This window comes from Myxocyprinus asiaticus, chromosome 3, assembly GCF_019703515.2.
Source record: "Myxocyprinus asiaticus isolate MX2 ecotype Aquarium Trade chromosome 3, UBuf_Myxa_2, whole genome shotgun sequence".
Classification (NCBI taxonomy): domain Eukaryota; kingdom Metazoa; phylum Chordata; class Actinopteri; order Cypriniformes; family Catostomidae; genus Myxocyprinus; species Myxocyprinus asiaticus.
The window spans coordinates 65,130,744-65,147,520 of NC_059346.1; the positions used below are offsets into that span (position 1 = coordinate 65,130,744).

The 16,777-nt window shown below is 39.3% G+C and overlaps 1 protein-coding gene across 2 annotated transcripts in view; it reads right to left on the minus strand.

Moving 5' to 3' along the window:
- Positions 1 to 16,777, minus strand: part of LOC127426139 (G-protein-signaling modulator 1-like) — a 69,682-nt gene continuing 52,905 nt past the window's right edge. Inside the window, exons 12-15 of one of the 2 annotated variants that reach the window (XM_051672710.1) lie at positions 11,557 to 11,713; positions 5,199 to 5,404; positions 4,092 to 4,285; positions 1 to 2,891 (exon numbers count right to left, since the gene is read on the minus strand). In XM_051672710.1, coding sequence (XP_051528670.1) covers positions 2,855 to 2,891; positions 4,092 to 4,285; positions 5,199 to 5,404; positions 11,557 to 11,713 — 594 coding nt within the window. In that variant the 3' untranslated portion in view covers positions 1 to 2,854. The remainder of the gene's footprint in view (positions 2,892 to 4,091; positions 4,286 to 5,198; positions 5,405 to 11,556; positions 11,714 to 16,777) is intronic. The other variant, XM_051672719.1, reaches the window with a different exon arrangement.

Consider the following 16,777-nt stretch of genomic DNA (forward strand, 5'->3'; position numbering starts at 1 on the left):
AACATTTGATTAAAATTTTATTAAAAGCAAGGGATTTAATCCCACGTTCATGAACAGAAAATAAATATAAACAAGTTCTTTCAGTTGAGCAGTAAATGTAATTTCAAAGGTTGTCAGATCGTTTCTCACCCATTTACACGATATTTTAGCAAATAGAAGGCAGATATCAAACATAATCATGGGATAGAAAAAAAAATTATAATAATAATTTAGATGAACTAATGATATGTACTTTAATTACATTTACATTGTAGTTAAATACTAGTGACTAGTGCCCTTGACCCTATCTGCTCCAGGGGCACCGTATCATGGCTGACCCTGCACTCTGACCCCAGTTTAGCTGGGATATGTGAAAAAAAAAAAAGAAAGAATTTCACTGTATATATGCAAATGTATAATGTGTGACAAAATAAAGGCTTCTGTCATGAATGAATTACATATTTCCTATATTTTGAAATTTCTGTTTTTTAAGACATGCATCTGTTAAATATCAGTCAGCGAACTGCACATTTGGTCACTGCAGTAAATTAATTAAAGTAAACTGATATAGGAAATGAGAATAAGTTACAAGCATCATGCATTAAAGGAATAGTTCACCCAAAAATGAAAATTCTCTCATCATTTACTCACCCTCATGTCATCCCAGATGTGTGTGACTTTCTTTCTTCAGCTGAACACAAATGAAGATTATTAGAAGAATATTTCTGTTGGTCCATACAATGCAAGTGAATGGTGATCAGACCTTTGTCTGATCAGACCTTTGTAGCTCCAAAAATTACATAAAGTAAACATAAAAGTAATCCATAAGACTCCGGTGGTTAAATCTATTTCTTCAGAAGTGATATGATAGGTGTGGGTGAGAAACAGGTCAATATTTAAGCCCCTTTTTTTTACAATAAATCTCCACCTTTGACCAGTAGGTGGCGATATGCACTAAGAATGCGAATTTCCAAAAAAATAAAATAAAATAAAAATAAATAAAAAATAAAAAAAAAGATAAAAAAGAGGAACAATGTGAAAGTGAAAGAGGAGATTTATGGTAAAAAAAAAAAAAAAAAAAGAATCTATCACTTCTGAAGATATGGATTAAACCACTGGAGTCTTATGGATTACTTTAATGCTGCCTTATGTGATTTTTGGAGCTTTAAAGTTCTGGTCACCATTCACTTAAAATTTTCTTCTAAAAATCTTAATTTGTGTTCTGCAGAAGAAAGAAAGTCATACACATCTGTGATGGCATGAGGGTGAGTAAATGATGAGAAAATGAATATTTTTGGGTGAACTATCCCTTTAATAGGAACAAAATTTTCATTATGAATCTGTTGTTTAAATACTAAAAATAAAATTATTACAAAAATGTTTAATCAAACCATAACAGACTCACCGAGTATAAAAAAATAAAAAATAAATAAAAAATTGGCCTTTACTTATTTTCAACCACAAGGTGGCAGTGAATTGATAAATCATTTCTATTCACCTCCACACAAAATAATAATAATAAAAATACACTAAATAAACTGTCAAATTGCTGTACAGCCAGAAATGTATGGCAATTAACATTTGATTTCAAATATTAGTTTTCTATGCCTCAAAAAATTAAATTAACGCAAGTGAGCCCTTATTCTGATTGTAAATTAGCTCCGCCACAAATGCCGTAAACACTGTAGCATCATGCATAAAAATGAGCGACTCAATCAATGTCCAAACAACACAATTCACTGATTCAGAGCTAATGATGGAAAACTAAAGCAGTCAAAGCCCACCACAGGGCAAATCACTGTTTCGATTTTTCTTTGTCCCACACAGAACTAAAAAATAAAGCAAATCAGTCAAACCGCTGTGGGTCAGACTTTCAAGAAGTAAAATGAGCTTTTGTACCATGAACATTCACATACTTTTATGTTCCCACAATTATCAATACTTAAAAATTATTTTCACAGTCTTTTTTCTTTTTTTTCTTTTTTTTGTTTTTACAGATATCCATTTTTATCAACACTTTTAATAAATACATCTGTGAAGTTAACAACAATAATATCTTCAAATGTGATAAAAACAAAGAGTTTAATGAAAAGAGGATAACCAGCCCTAAGGTCTTCATTAATATTACAGGTAAATTATAAATGCAATATAAAAGCAGAACCCAAATGCACTTGCGATTAGGAAGGTCAAAGTTAGCAGCTCCGTAACACTGGCAATGATGCAACACCAATACTGTCAATAAACATACACTAAACCAGAACAATACTCCTTCAAGTGCTGTAAAATACAGATTATCATAGAATACAATCAGAGTCTGCAACTCTACAGAGCTCCTTACTGGACAGTTAGGGAATTTTTTTCTGAAATAGTTTTGCATTCCCTCACAATAGCTTTCAGTCTGTCCCTTACGGAAATTAACCATTATTTTTCTACAGTAATCATAGATACTATACTTTCTATACTAAAACCGCATTAACCATGACTGTAGTATCCATTTTAAAAACCAAGTCCTTGTCCTCTAAGGGGCTCTATATGAATATAATTTTAAGGCAGTATGCAAACAAATATGACAAATGGGGTGGTTGTCCATCTGACATTGGAAACAACAGGGTGAATTAAACACTTTTGGCATTTTAAAGAGCTGATTTAGGTGCTTGAACACAACAGGGCAAACACTTGGGTTCTGGAAGTACAAATCCCATTCATATTTTCCATAGGGTAATAGATTATTAATGATAACTTATAAACCTTTAAAGACAAACCTACCTTGAGTTCTGAGGTTGTTAATCAATGGTATATACTTCTGTTAAAGCCTTCGGTCCATGTATTTTCAACTTAATAAAAAAAATAAAATAAAAAAAAATAGTGTTTATTTTCAGAATTCCTGGTGAAGAACTACACAACCCATGATCCTAAAGAGAAAGATCCAACAATCAGAATTGTGGCAGACAAAGTGCAGCAAATGAGCTCTGCAGCAACCGCCCACTCCCATGATGCACTGTGAATGATGCAATCGAGTCTCAAACTATTTATATTTGCAAATATCTGAATGTTTGACAATAAAATTCAAATATATTGTTTCTATACTTAAAATCAACCATATTAAATAAATAGTTTTATATTTTTCCATTGTTTTTAATTCAATTACATCATACGCAATGCTTCATGGGATTGTAGTTCATTCCCTCATTAAAGACGGTAAGTACACAGTCTTGTATCTTTGTCTTTTTGTCATATTTTCAAATAATTTTTTGCTTCAAATCAAAGTTTGTAATGCTGTGATTCACCTCAGAGCTGGTTGGTTTTGTTCTTGGCACACAACTCTTTTATGAAATCCCTAAGGAAAAAAAATGCTCTCTATTTGTGTGACGCTATAACTGCCCACAGAAAGCAGGTGGGTTTTCATATACATGTAATATAAAAGAGATGTTTGTGTAAATTTTCTAATGATCATGACAGCAGTAATTCATCAAATAATGATCAAATGATGGAGAACAGTAATATAACTTGTCATATACTGTATCCAGATGCGCGGTGTAGTTTTCAGCATTTTAAAGTATCAATACAGGTGCTGGACTACAGTGGTGGATCATGGTAGTCTACTGTATCCTCCACAACCTAGCATTTAGTACCATCCCGCAACTTTGTAAGTTGCATTCAGCACAATTTTTTTTCCCCGTCTTTACACTGTTACCTGTTTTGCGTAATACCTTTAGTGAATCGGGCACTAAAACATAAAATAAATAACACTATCAGCGGGTGCAATTCCTTCTTTGTGAATTCCCCAAAGACAGTTCAGTTCAAATGCAGGCATGTCCATTAATCTAGTCAATATAAACTTTATGGATCATTGGCTATAAAGCACATGAGGTGTAACACTGCACCGTATACTGTGATGGCACTTGCGTTGCAGTTTGATGATCTCTTATCTCACATGCGTCCGCTAAATATCATGCTTTGCACTCATGGCAGCACACGTCACACACTCTGAAGTGTACATTTCTTTTCATCTCATTAAAGAGTCTGTTTTGCACTAAAAAAAGCATCCTTCCTCGTCTGGTTCTTGTTATCCATATTTGGCCCCGGTCTACTGTGGGCCCCTGTGGATTTACCAAGAGTCTGCAGCTCCTGGCTCTCTCTCAGCCTCAGGCAGCTCTTGTTCATCTGACGGGAGCTGCACACGCTGTTCGTCCATCCGTTTCGCCTGAACTCTCTGTATGAGACTGAATAAATCCTCATCAGGGACCGTAGGGGCCCGCGGACCCCCTTCAGGAGGAGAGCAGCGCTGGTCATCTATCCTGGACGACTGACCACATAAATAAACAGTGATAAGACTTGTGCAATATAACATGAGGGCTCTTTTGTTTACTGTCTACATAAGCAGCTGCCTTCTAAGCATGTTGCTAAGCTAATGATGCGATACTGTAATATGCTCAAAAATACATAGCACACAAAAACTATTGGGTAACAACACAATGCTTTGAAAATTATTTACTGCCATGTATTTGCCATTTATTTATCAGGACAATGTACAATATTCTGGAATACACAAATATGAATCTTTGAAGAACATTTTTTTTTTAATTACTTTTAGGGCTGGAAACGTATGTCAGAGGGCAGCAAACTGTAAATATGCCTTTGGGTCAGGAGTGTGCACATATGATGGCATAAAATGCTCTCTAGGTAGGCAGCTAACCAACATTTGCTACAGAGCTACTTTGGGTGCAAATAATAAGGCCGGATCTCAAGGCATTCCAAGATGAATTGATCACAAAGACTAAAATTTACCATTCTGAGACAGTACATGTTTACATGCACATTCTTACATCGATAGTGCTAAATAAACCAACAATGTGCATGGTCATATAAACCCCTTAAACGGGTTTTCTTTTTTTTTCGGTGTAAGGTCATAAACTATTTAAGCAAAACCTATTGACATATGTAGGTTTTTGCCATTACCCAGATTTCACGTTTCATGTAAACGTCTTTATCGGCATTCTTAAGGCTTTTTCAGTGGGCGTAATTTGTGTGCATGACTGTTTATGTTTTGATGTTTAAAGCAGTTAATAATATGATTATTTCAAATCTCATGTATGCTTGGCTTTCTTGAGTTGTCAGTTTTTAAAATAAGCTGATTTTTGCAGTTAATAGCGTATTGGTGTGCATGTAAATTTACTCAATTGAAGTGTCTATCACAGCATCTGTGATCATGATCTTACCTGGCACTTCATGAGCATGTTGAAGAAGTCGTCGCTGGGCTCTTGAGGGTCGCCCTCTCCGCACAGGTGACCCAGATTATTTTGAGTGATTCTGAGTCCGGGCAGGTTGCTGACGCTCACCCTCTGATCGTCTAGACGACGGCTCTGAGAACTAGCGATCAAGTCAAACAGCTCTTCAGTTTGAGGAGAAGTGAGGAAACTAGCATCTGACAAAGAGAAAGAGACAAAAAATTTTTTTTTTTTTTAAAAATAATAATATTTGTGCTAAATGCTAAACTTTACACTGATGATCTTAGTGGAATGGAGAGCTTTAAAAAAACAAATCTAAACTGTAAAGACACAGAGTCACATGATGCTCTTTTTGTGAACGCTCCAGCTACCATCGTGCAAATCTCTGAGTTTTATACAAAACTAAAGTAAGTGGATATTTTGGTTTATATCTTCACCAGTACACTCCCAACCAGGTCTGGTACTGGGCCTGCAGCATTCCAACAAAAAACCAAGGAAGGGTTATACAATGGCAAAAGGACAAGCGGCTGCTTGTCATGGATGCAAAGATGGCCATGCCTCAACAGAGCAAACTAACCTAGTGCAGGCCGTTGCTGAGAACTTAAGTGCTTTGTTAGATCAGAAATTTGCTCACTTTGATTCGACCAGGGACACAATTACAACTAAACTTGAGAATAACATAAAACCCATCACAGAGGCAGAGAACTGTATTTCACAGACTCACAGCTAAGTAACAAGATAACCGTGATTGAAAAAACTGAGGATGCAGAAAAATCACAGATGGAGGGGTAACATTCGGGCCATCTGCCTGAAATAAGGCGCGGACGGTCGACAACCTGTTAAATTCTTCCAGACATGGCTGCTTACATTGCTTGGCCTGGAGACCAAACATGGTACTGTAAAAATCGATTGGGCGCACAGGACGCTTGGTCCACCCAGAATCTGTGATTTCTTATTTATTTGAACTGGTTAATTTATATGAACTCACCAAACTAATCACCAGAACACATCAATTTTAAAAACTGACAACTGTCCCTTGCATCCACGTTTGCACTCAAGTGCACTGGGGGAATCCCAGAAAATGAGGTAACGGAGAACCCACACTATCATCGCAATGCGGCTAAAACAAACACAGCAGCAACCGTGGAACTTTTGGAAATAAAGTGAAGCAACAGAGAACAAAAACTTATGAAGTCTTTCTCAGACGTCATGTTCGTGTTTTACACTTGTTGTGGAGCTCATTTTCTTGGTTCGCTTGGCTGCAGCGAGCGCAATACAATGTAGACAAAAAGCAATAATTCTTTGTCAGCTTACACCACTGCTCACTGTAAAAAAGTATCTTGTTTATGGAAAAACCACACTATTGTAAATATAAGTGAACCACACGCTATTGTATTGTATAATATATTTAAGTTAAATCATAAACTTTACCATTTAATCATGAACGCTGCCACCCTATGCGACTGTACCGCCCAGTGCCTGATTTAGGCATGGGCGACATGGGCAGCCTAGAAGTACAAATAAACTATCATCTCAATGAATATATCATGGAAACTGCAAGTATGATAATTACTGGGTAACATTTTACAACAAGATTTGCATTCGGTATCATTAACAATGTATAATACAATTTTCCAGCATTTATTAATCTTGGCTAATATCAATTTATAAAAATATAATTGTTTATTGTTTGTTCATGTTAGTTCATATTGTATTAACTAATGTTAACTTGTAACATTTTTAATGTTAAAAATTGACTCATATATGTAGAAATTAAAATGAACCAAGATTATTAAGTATTGTTCACTGTTAGTTCATGTTAACTAATGTAGTTAACTAATGTAAACAAATACAACCATAAGTGTTACCCATTAAAGTAATACAAAATAAGAAAATGCTGTTTAAAATAGTTTTAGTTAGTTTCAGTAATATAGGACACTGCTGATAGTGCTTGAAATTCCATTTCAACTACCTACATCACTATGTGTATGTTTATTTAGTGCAAAAAAAATAATGAAAAAAAAATCTATGAAAAAAAAATAAAGTTTGCCATAATGTGTGTAAAAGTGAATAAAAGTTAAAACATCACTAAAAATAAGGCAACTACAGCAAGGATTAAACATATACCTCTTAGAGAGCAGAGCTCTTTGCAGATGAATTGCTCATATTTTCACTCTATGTGAGTTTTTTGCGTCTTTATATCGACAGTGTCAGAATTCCTTCCCCAGCAGATTATTCTTGAGAAAACTTGAAAAGCCCTAATGATTTGACAAGCGCTGTTTCTGCTATCCTTTATACAAAATAAGTCTCAAAGACTCAAATAGCCACAAAGCAATATTTTTCATAACTTATTTCCTGCGTTTCTGTCGGGTGTTCACATTATTCAGCAAGGTGTGCTGAAGATCTGTGTCTAATAATGCTGTTATAAGAAGCTGCGCTCCAATTCCCAGCAATGCTTTGTGTTATGAATAAATTATGCAGATTAGAGTGTACTGCTTAGCTTTACTTCTTGCCAATTTTAGATACACTGCTGTTATTTTATTTGATGTAACTTTCAGTTATTTGTCTTTTTGTGATTAATCAGAGCTCATTTTATACTTACTAGGATGTTTTGATAGAAACCTTTGGACTATGAAGAATTTCAGAATAAATGTCATCAATGTTTCTTAATCTTATGACTTGTTAATTTACTTTTCACATGTTCGCAGGGCCCCCCCAGGCACGTCGGAGCCCTAGGCAGCCCCCTGTATCACCTGTAGGACAGGCCGGCCCTGCTACCTTGGTAGAATGAACTTGGCATATCGTTCATCTGCTGGTTGAATTTTACTTTTCCATATGTATCCAAACAGACAAACAAGAGAGATAAGGGGTGTTTCTCAATGCTAAGAATGCAGAGAACGTACTTGCGTTCTTATGAAGACCAGTCTTGTCAAGCTACCTTGGTAGAATGAACTCGGAAGGGCAGGAGGACATAGAATGCATCTATTGCAAGCTTTAAGATGTAAGATGTAATTAACCTTCACAGCACATTTAAAGAGAGAACTACTGGCATTATCAAACCAGTGACAGCATTATTACCATCACACCAGTGAGATTTTGCAGGACTAGTGACAGGTTGAAAGAAAAAAAGTCTGTTAACACTCATTTCCCCCATGTGTTTATTACTTTATTAAAATGATGCCCAATGTTAACGGAGAATGATGACTCTCATGAGCCATCAGACTTTTACAACCTTACAGCAGGAAACTCTTGAGGGAAAACACAATGATAAATGTCCTTTGTCTGCCACCGTAGTGCCGCTATGACTTCTGGGACTTCAATAGGTTCTTGCTCACAAGACACCATCCTCGATATTTGGCCTGATCAAAAACACATCCGTGTAATTTTATGCACTCTCGGTACTTGCGTTCTTGAGGATTGGAATTGTACTTCGACAGTGGATGATGACATCAAACAAGTCCACGAGAACGTGAGAACACATAAGAATGCAGACTGAGAAACGAGTTTCAAACCTGTGATCTGCAGCACCAAAGCCAAGCTCACAGCCCCTACAGTGCATCCGGAAAGTATTCACAGCGCTTCACTTTTTCCACATTTTGTTATGTTACAGCCTTATTCCAAAATGGATTCAATTCATTATTTTCCTCAAAATTTTACAAACAATACCCCATAATGACAACGTGAAAGAAGTTTGTTTGAAATCTTTGCAAATTTATTAAAAATAAAAAACGAAACAAATCACATGTACATAATTATTCACAGCCTTTGCCATGACACTCAAAATTGAGCTCAGGTGCATTCTGTTTCCACTGATCATCCTTGAGATGTTTCTACAACTTGATTGGAGTCCACCTGTGGTAAATTCAGTTGATTGGACATGATTTGGAAAGACAAACACCTGTCTATATAAGGTCCCACAGTTAACAGTGCATGTCAGAGCACAAACCAAGCCATGAAGTCCAAGGAATTGTCTGTAGACCTCCGATCTGGGGAAGGGTACAGAAAAATTTCTGCAGCATTGAAGGTCCCAATGAGCACAGTGGCCTCCATCATCCGTAAATGGAAGAAGTTTGGAACCACCAGGACTCTTCTTAGAGCTGGCCGCCTGGCCAAACTGAGCGATTGGGGGAGAAGGGCCTTAGGCAGGGAGGTGACCAAGAACCCGATGGTCACTCTGACAGAGCTCCAGCATTTCTCTGTGGAGAGAGGAGAACCTTCCAGAAGAACAACCATCTCTGCAGCACTCCACCAATCAGGCCTGTATGGTAGAGTGGCCAGACGGAAGCCACTCCTCAGTAAAAGACACATGACAGCCCACCTGGAGTTTGCCAAAAGGCACCTGAAGGACTCTCAGACCATGAGAAACAAAGATTGAACCCTTGGGCCTGAATGGCAAGCGTCATGTCTGGAGGAAACCAGGCACCACTTATCACCTGGCAAATACCATCCCTACAGTGAAGCATGGTGGTGGCAGCATCATGCTGTGGGGATGTTTTCAGCGGCAGGAACTGGGAGACTAGTCAGGATCGAGGGAAAGATGAATGCAGCAATGTACTCTGGACCTCAGACTGGGGTGAAGGTTCATCTTCCAGCAGGACAACGACGCTAAGCACACAGCCAAGATAACAAAGGAGTGGCTCCGGGACAACTCTGTGAATGTCCTTGAGTGGCCCAGCCAGAGCCCAAACTTGAACCCGATTGAACATCTTTGGAGAGATCTGAAAGTGGCTGTGCCATGACACTCCCCATCCAACCTGATGGAGCTTGAGAGGTCCTGCAAAGAAGAATGGGAGAAACTGCCCAAAAATAGGTGTGCCAAGCTTGTAGCATCATACTCAAAAAGACTTGAGGCTGTAATTGGTGCCAAAGGTGCTTCAACAAAGTATTGAGCAAAGGCTGTGAATACTTATGTACATGTGATTTTTTTTCATTTTTTATTTTTTATAAATGTGCAAAGATTTCAAACAAACTTCTTTCACGTTGTCATTATGGGGTATTGTTTGTAGAATTTTGAGGAAAATAATGAATTTAATCCATTTTGGAATAAGGCTGTAACATAACAAAATGTGGAAAAAGTGAAGCGCTGTGAATACTTACCGGATGCACTGTATGCTATCAGCCCACATGTGCTATTAAAGAACTATTATAAACTATTATCTACTCCAAACCACCCTCTGTAACTTTAAAAGCATATCAAAAATAATAACAACACAATAAAAACATTTACATTTCATTACGCTTATGAGTGGGGATTTAGTTGAACCACTCTAAGTTAGTCTAGCACTGCAGACTAGCTGGGTCAATTATAACAAATGTTAACGTTGTTAATTAAATGCATTGCTGTTGCCTTTTTCAGTAGGGCTGACAAACAAAATTCTGAATGATCACAATGTATTTTCATTTTTTTTTCATGAGGATTATTAAGTAACAAATAGCTATGAAGCAACGGTTTCCTTTTTTTTTTTTTTTTTTTAAGTCTGACATTCTAGCATTTTTTTCTATATGCCAATGGTAAAACGTGTCCCTTTGCGCCTCCTGGCGGCGATTTTGTGAATGAGTTTGTGAATCAGTCATACGCACTTTACCATTAATAACACTATGTAACACAATTTTTGTTCCTGGGTAGTAAGTATTATTTCCTAATTGCTTATGCCTCAAAAGTATAGAAAATGTCTATTATTACCCACAAACTTTGCTTTTGTGACCAGGACAGTGATATTTTGAAACGTACCCATTTCCAATGAGAAAATGGGTGAATTTGTGTCTTTTTGTTCACGTAAAGTCAGAAAAAAACGACATATGAATCCAAAATAACATGTATTTATACTAAAGTAATAAAACATTTGAATTTGAATAACTTTCAATTATTATTGGCGTGGCAAATAGATGGATGGATGGATGGATTGCTGGTATCATTGAACTCATTCTAAAAAACCAAATGGTATAAGTAATCTATCTGTCTGTTCACAGTTTTGTTTTATATGGCTTACTTTATTTGTTTTCTAGCATGAGTTCTGTGATACCAGCTAATTCCATCTATTCAACATATTCAACATTGCTTTATTAATGTCCCTGATCTTATTGTGAATTCATTACTGTATAAAAACTTTCTACCTTTGAAATAATTTATTTTTATTTTATTTAAAAAAAAAATCATACTAGCCAATCAAGTGCTAATGGGTAGTTCAACATTATTTCCCACTGTTTTACTCTTTACAGAAGTTAAATGTATATTCATGACACATATATAAACAATATATGTTTATTTTGTCATATATCTGAAGAATATTGATGTGAATATTGATATTTATTATGTAAAGTTGATAGTAAAAGAGTGCATGTGACTGACCGATCATGTCATTAAAAGAAGTTTCGTCCACTCCTCCAACATCCTCGCCGTCGGGTGTATCATCCAGTTGGCAGCGCTGGTCATCCATACGGCTGCTCTGAAACTTACTCAACAGGTCAAAGAAGCAGTCCTCATCTGATGGGTCACAGCTTAGCTTCTGCACAAAATAAAAATGAAAACTTTCATTTAAAACATGTATGTGTACAACCATTTGTTGATCATTTCAAAACAACTTAATACTACTTCTATAAGATGTTCATAAGTTGAATGCCACTTTGGTGAATTAAAATACCAATTTCCTTCCGAAACAGCAAAATCTGTAAATTATTCCAAACTTTCGGAAGGAAATTGTTACTTTAATTCACCAAAGTGGCATTCAGCTGATCACAAAGTATAGTCAGGACATTACTGATGTAAAAAACAGCACCATCACTATTTGAAAAAAGTCATTTTTGATCAAATCTAGACAGCAGCCATCACTCCAACACCTTATCCTTGAGTAATCATGCTTAATTGATCATTTGGTACTAGAAAATCACTTGCCATTATTTCAAACACAGTTGAAAGCTATTTGGATCATTAAATGAAGCTTAACATTGTCTTTGTGTTTGTTTTTGAGTTGCCAAAGTATGCAATAGACTGGCATGTCTTAAGGTCAATATTAGGTCAAAAATGGCAGAAAAGAAACCGCTTTCTCTAGAAACTCGTCAGTCAATCATTGTTTTGAGGAATGAAGGCTATACAATGCTTGAAATTGTCAAAAAACTGCAGATTTCATACAAAGGTGTACACTACAGTCTTCAAAGACAAAGGACAACTGGCTCTAACAAGGACAGAAAGAGAACAACTAAACAAGAGGATAAGTACATCAGTCTCTTTTTGAGAAATAGATGCCTCACATGTCCTCAGCTGACAGCTTCATTGAATTCTACCCGCTCAACACCAGTTTCATGTACAACAGTAAAGAGAAGACTCAGAGGTGCAGGCCTTATGGGAAGAATTGCAAAGAAAAAGCCACTTTTGAAACAGAAAAACAAAAAGAAAAGGTTAGATTGGGCAAAGAAACACAGACATTGGACAACAGATAATTGGAAAAGAGTGTTCTGGATCTTAACCCCATTGAGATTTTGTGGGATCAGCTAGACTGTAAGGTGCGTGAGAAGTGCCCGACAAGACAGCCACATCTATGGCAAGTGCTACAGGAAGTGTGGGGTGAAATGTCACTGGAGTATCTGGACAAACTGACAGCTAGAATAACAAGGATCTGCAAAGCTGTCATTGCTGCACATGGAGGATTTTTTGATGAGAACTCTTTGAAGTAGTTTAAGAAGTTCTGAACATTTTTTCAATTGTAATATTAATTTTTTACATTATTAATGTCCTGACTATACATTGTGATCAGTTGAATGCCACTTTGGTGAATAAAAGTACCAATTTCTTTCCATAAGAGCAAAATCTGTACATTATTCAAAACTTGTGTGTGTATGTGTGTGTGTGTGTGTGTGTGTGTGTGTGTTACTATTGTAAAACTTTATTTTTAATACATTTTTGTAAACTTTTATTACCATAATTTTGGTTTTCCTCTATTATTTATGGCTAATTAAAAATACCATAATTTACAGTAGTTACTGTAGTAAAAACAAGGTTATTGTTAGCTATTGTAAGGGAACGCAAAACAATTTCAGTTGTATTGAAGACTAAGCATCCTTCTTGTGATAGTTAAGGACTTTTCTAGACTTTTTCCACTGAAAGGAAAAAAGTATATATATATATATACAGTATATATACTTGTTCAGATATGTTTGAGTGTTTGTATGGGTGAATGTGACGAAACTTGTTCAGAACATATTTAGCTCATATTTCTTATATATATATGAAATAAATAAGTTTGAAACAATTTTCGTCAGATTCACCCAAACATATCTAACAACTCATGTGAGCTGTTATCTCAATTCTCAACAGCCCTGTGTGAAGAGTGTGCTTATCACAATGACATTTTAGTATCCAGCTACACACAATCAATTCCACAGTGCTGAATTTACCATTTACACCTGACACTAAAGACCTGAATAACATTACAATATCACCATCCTGATGTGAGATGGATTCATAAAGCCCACAAAACAACATCAAATTATGTTTTAATCACACTGATCATCTCAAGACAAATCAAATTAGATTAACGTTTTGTCCTGTGTTACTCTGAATGCTTGAGATTAATTAAAGACTGATGCCTACAATAAGTCAACAAAACATGTTGTGTTTATCATTATTGGATAAATGTCACCTTTAAAAACGAGTGTACAAAGGCATCTTGTCTGAATATTAGATTGAGTGATCATAGATCAATCAGAGAGTGGGCTCTTGCAGGACAGACCCAATCAAACAACTAATCAATAACAGTGTGAAATGTGCCAGTACCAGCCCAGCCCTGCTCAACAAACATTCATTTAAAATCACTGCATCATTAAATATATATTAGTGAACAACAGTATTCACATAATATAAAAATATTTAAGCATGTTAACAACTTTTAGACAATCACCAATAACGTCCAAGCTTCCAAACCATTAATCAGACCACAGGAAATTTAGTTTTTAAGCTACAGCAGTTTAACATTTCTTAAGCGTAGTGCTAAAATATGATAAAATACAATGCCAGCAATGCAATATAATTGTAATAATCAATAATAAATAATCATTAATACTTACTGAGTGATTCATTAATCCGGTGACCGAGACGGGCGACCCAGGGGTGAGGAGATCCACTTCTCTGGGGCTGGTCGACAGACCACTCCATCCCCCCGGTGGATAATCTTTTGGACGGGAGGATAATCTTTTGTCGCCGCATGCCCAGGAGGCTGCGGCACCCAAAAGCCTGACAAAAGAATGGTTCCTTTGTCTCCTGGGTCACATATCCAGTGCGCACGGCTGTCGTCACATCCTCCGTCCCATTTTGGCAGGTATGGCACTCCAGCGGCGGACCCCCCGCCCCTGTGCGCCCAGCTGTGGCACAAACACGCCCACACGGGATTGGTTCCAGTGGACTACGGGGATGAGATTCCTCCTCCCCCCTCCTCGACCAATCTTATGGTGGGCGGCAGGAGCCAGGTAAGTGCTTCGATTTTCCTGGACTCAGCACGGCCCCGCCGCGAGGCCCCACCTGCCGGTACGTCCGACATGATCATTCCCTTGGTCCCCCTTGCCTGGAGTTTGGGCGCATGGCTCGCGCTTTCCAACCCATCATGATGGCTGACCCGGACCGTCCGACTCGGCTACGCGCTTCAGTTCGCCAGGCGCCCGCCCAGGTTCAGTGGCGTCCACTTCACCTCGGTGAAGGGCGAGAACGCCACTACCTTGCGTGCGGAGATCGCGGCCCTTCTGCGCAAGGGTGCGATGGAGCCTGTCCCTCCAGTCGAGATGAGGAAAGAGTTCTACAGCCCTTACTTCATCGTACCAAAAAAAGGCTGTGGGTTGCGACCAATCCTGGGCCTGCAAGTACTGAACCGGGCCTAGCACAGACTCCCGTTCAAGATGCTGACGCAAAAACGCATTCTAGCAAGCGTCTGACATCTAGATTGGTTTGCGGCGGTAGACCTGAAGGATGCGTACTTCCATGTCTCGGTCCTACCTTGACACAGACCCTTTCTGAGGTTTGCCTTCGAGGGCCAGGCATACCAGTACAAGGTCCTCCCCTTTAGCCTGTCCTTGTCCCCTCGTGTCTTCATGAAGGTCACGGAGGCAGCCCTTGCCCTGCTAAGGGAAGTGGGCATCCGCATTCTCAACTATCTCGACAACTGGCTGATCTTAGCTCACTCTCGAGAGTTGCTATGCGTACACAGGGACCTCGTGCTCTGGCACCTGAGCCGACTGGGGCTTCGGGTCAACTGGGAAAAAGCAAGCTCTCCCCGGTTCAGAGCATCTCTTTTATCAGTCTGGAGTTGGACTTAGTCTCAATGACAGCGTGCCTCACGAACGAGCACGCACAGTCGGTGCTGAACTGTCTGAAGGCATTCAGACGGAGAACAGTGGTTCCACTGAAACACTTTCAGAGGCTCCTGGGGCATATGGCATCCTCAGCGGTGGCCATACCGCTCGGGTTGATGCATATGAGACCGCTTCAACACTGGCTTCGGACTCGAGTCCCGAGATGGGCATGGTGCCGCAGCACACATCACGTGACCATCACGCCAGTCTGTCGCCACCTCTTCATCCCTTGGACCGACTTGACATTTCTATAGGCAGGGGTTTCCCTAGGGCAGGTCTCCAGGCATATCATGTTACAACAGATGCCTCCAAGACGGGCTTGGGTGCCGGATACAATGGGCACACAGCCGCTGGCTCTTAGACTGGTCCACGGCTGCGTTGGCACATCAACCGCCTAGAGTTGTTGGCAGTACTGCTCACCTTGCGGAGGTTTCGGCCGTTGATCCAGGGCAAGCACATGTTGATCCGGACAGACAACACAGCGACGGTAGCTTACATCAACCGCCAAGGCGGTCTATGCTCCCATTGCATGTCACAACTCGCCCGCCGTCCCCTCTGGAGTCAGCAGCGCCTCAAGTTGCTACGAGCCACTCAAATCCCGGGCGACCTCAACACCGCAGTGGATGTGCTGTCACGTCAGGTTACCCTCAGGGGAGAGTGGAGACTCCACCCTCAGGTGGTCCAGCTGATTTGGAGTCGATTCGGTCAAACACAGGTAGACCTGTTTGCTTCCCAGGAATCCTCCCACTGCCCGGTTTGGTACGCCCTGACTGAGGCACCTCTCGGTTAAGATGCGTTGGCACACAGCTGGCTCCCTGGACTATGCAAGTATGCGTTTCCCCTAGTGAGCCTACTTGCACAGACCCTGTGCAAGGTCAGGGAGAACGGGGAGCAAGTCATCCTAGTAGCACCCTACTGGCCCACCCAGACATGGTTCTTGGATCTCACGCTCCTCGCGACAGCCCCTCCCCTGGTGAATTCCCCTGAGGAAGGACCTTCTTTCTCAGGGACGGGGCACCATCTGGCACCCGCGAACAGACCTCTGGAATCTCCACGTCTGGCCCTTGGACGGGACGCGGGGGACTTAAGTGCCCTACCGCCCGCGGTGGTACCTTTGTGAGGTTCTACAATCTCCGGGTTGAGTTGGTTTCGTCCCGTGTAGTGGCAGGCACAAGCAGGTAAGTTCCGGGACAGCTGGCCGGATGTACCGCTTGCGCATAGCACCTTTCCCCTCC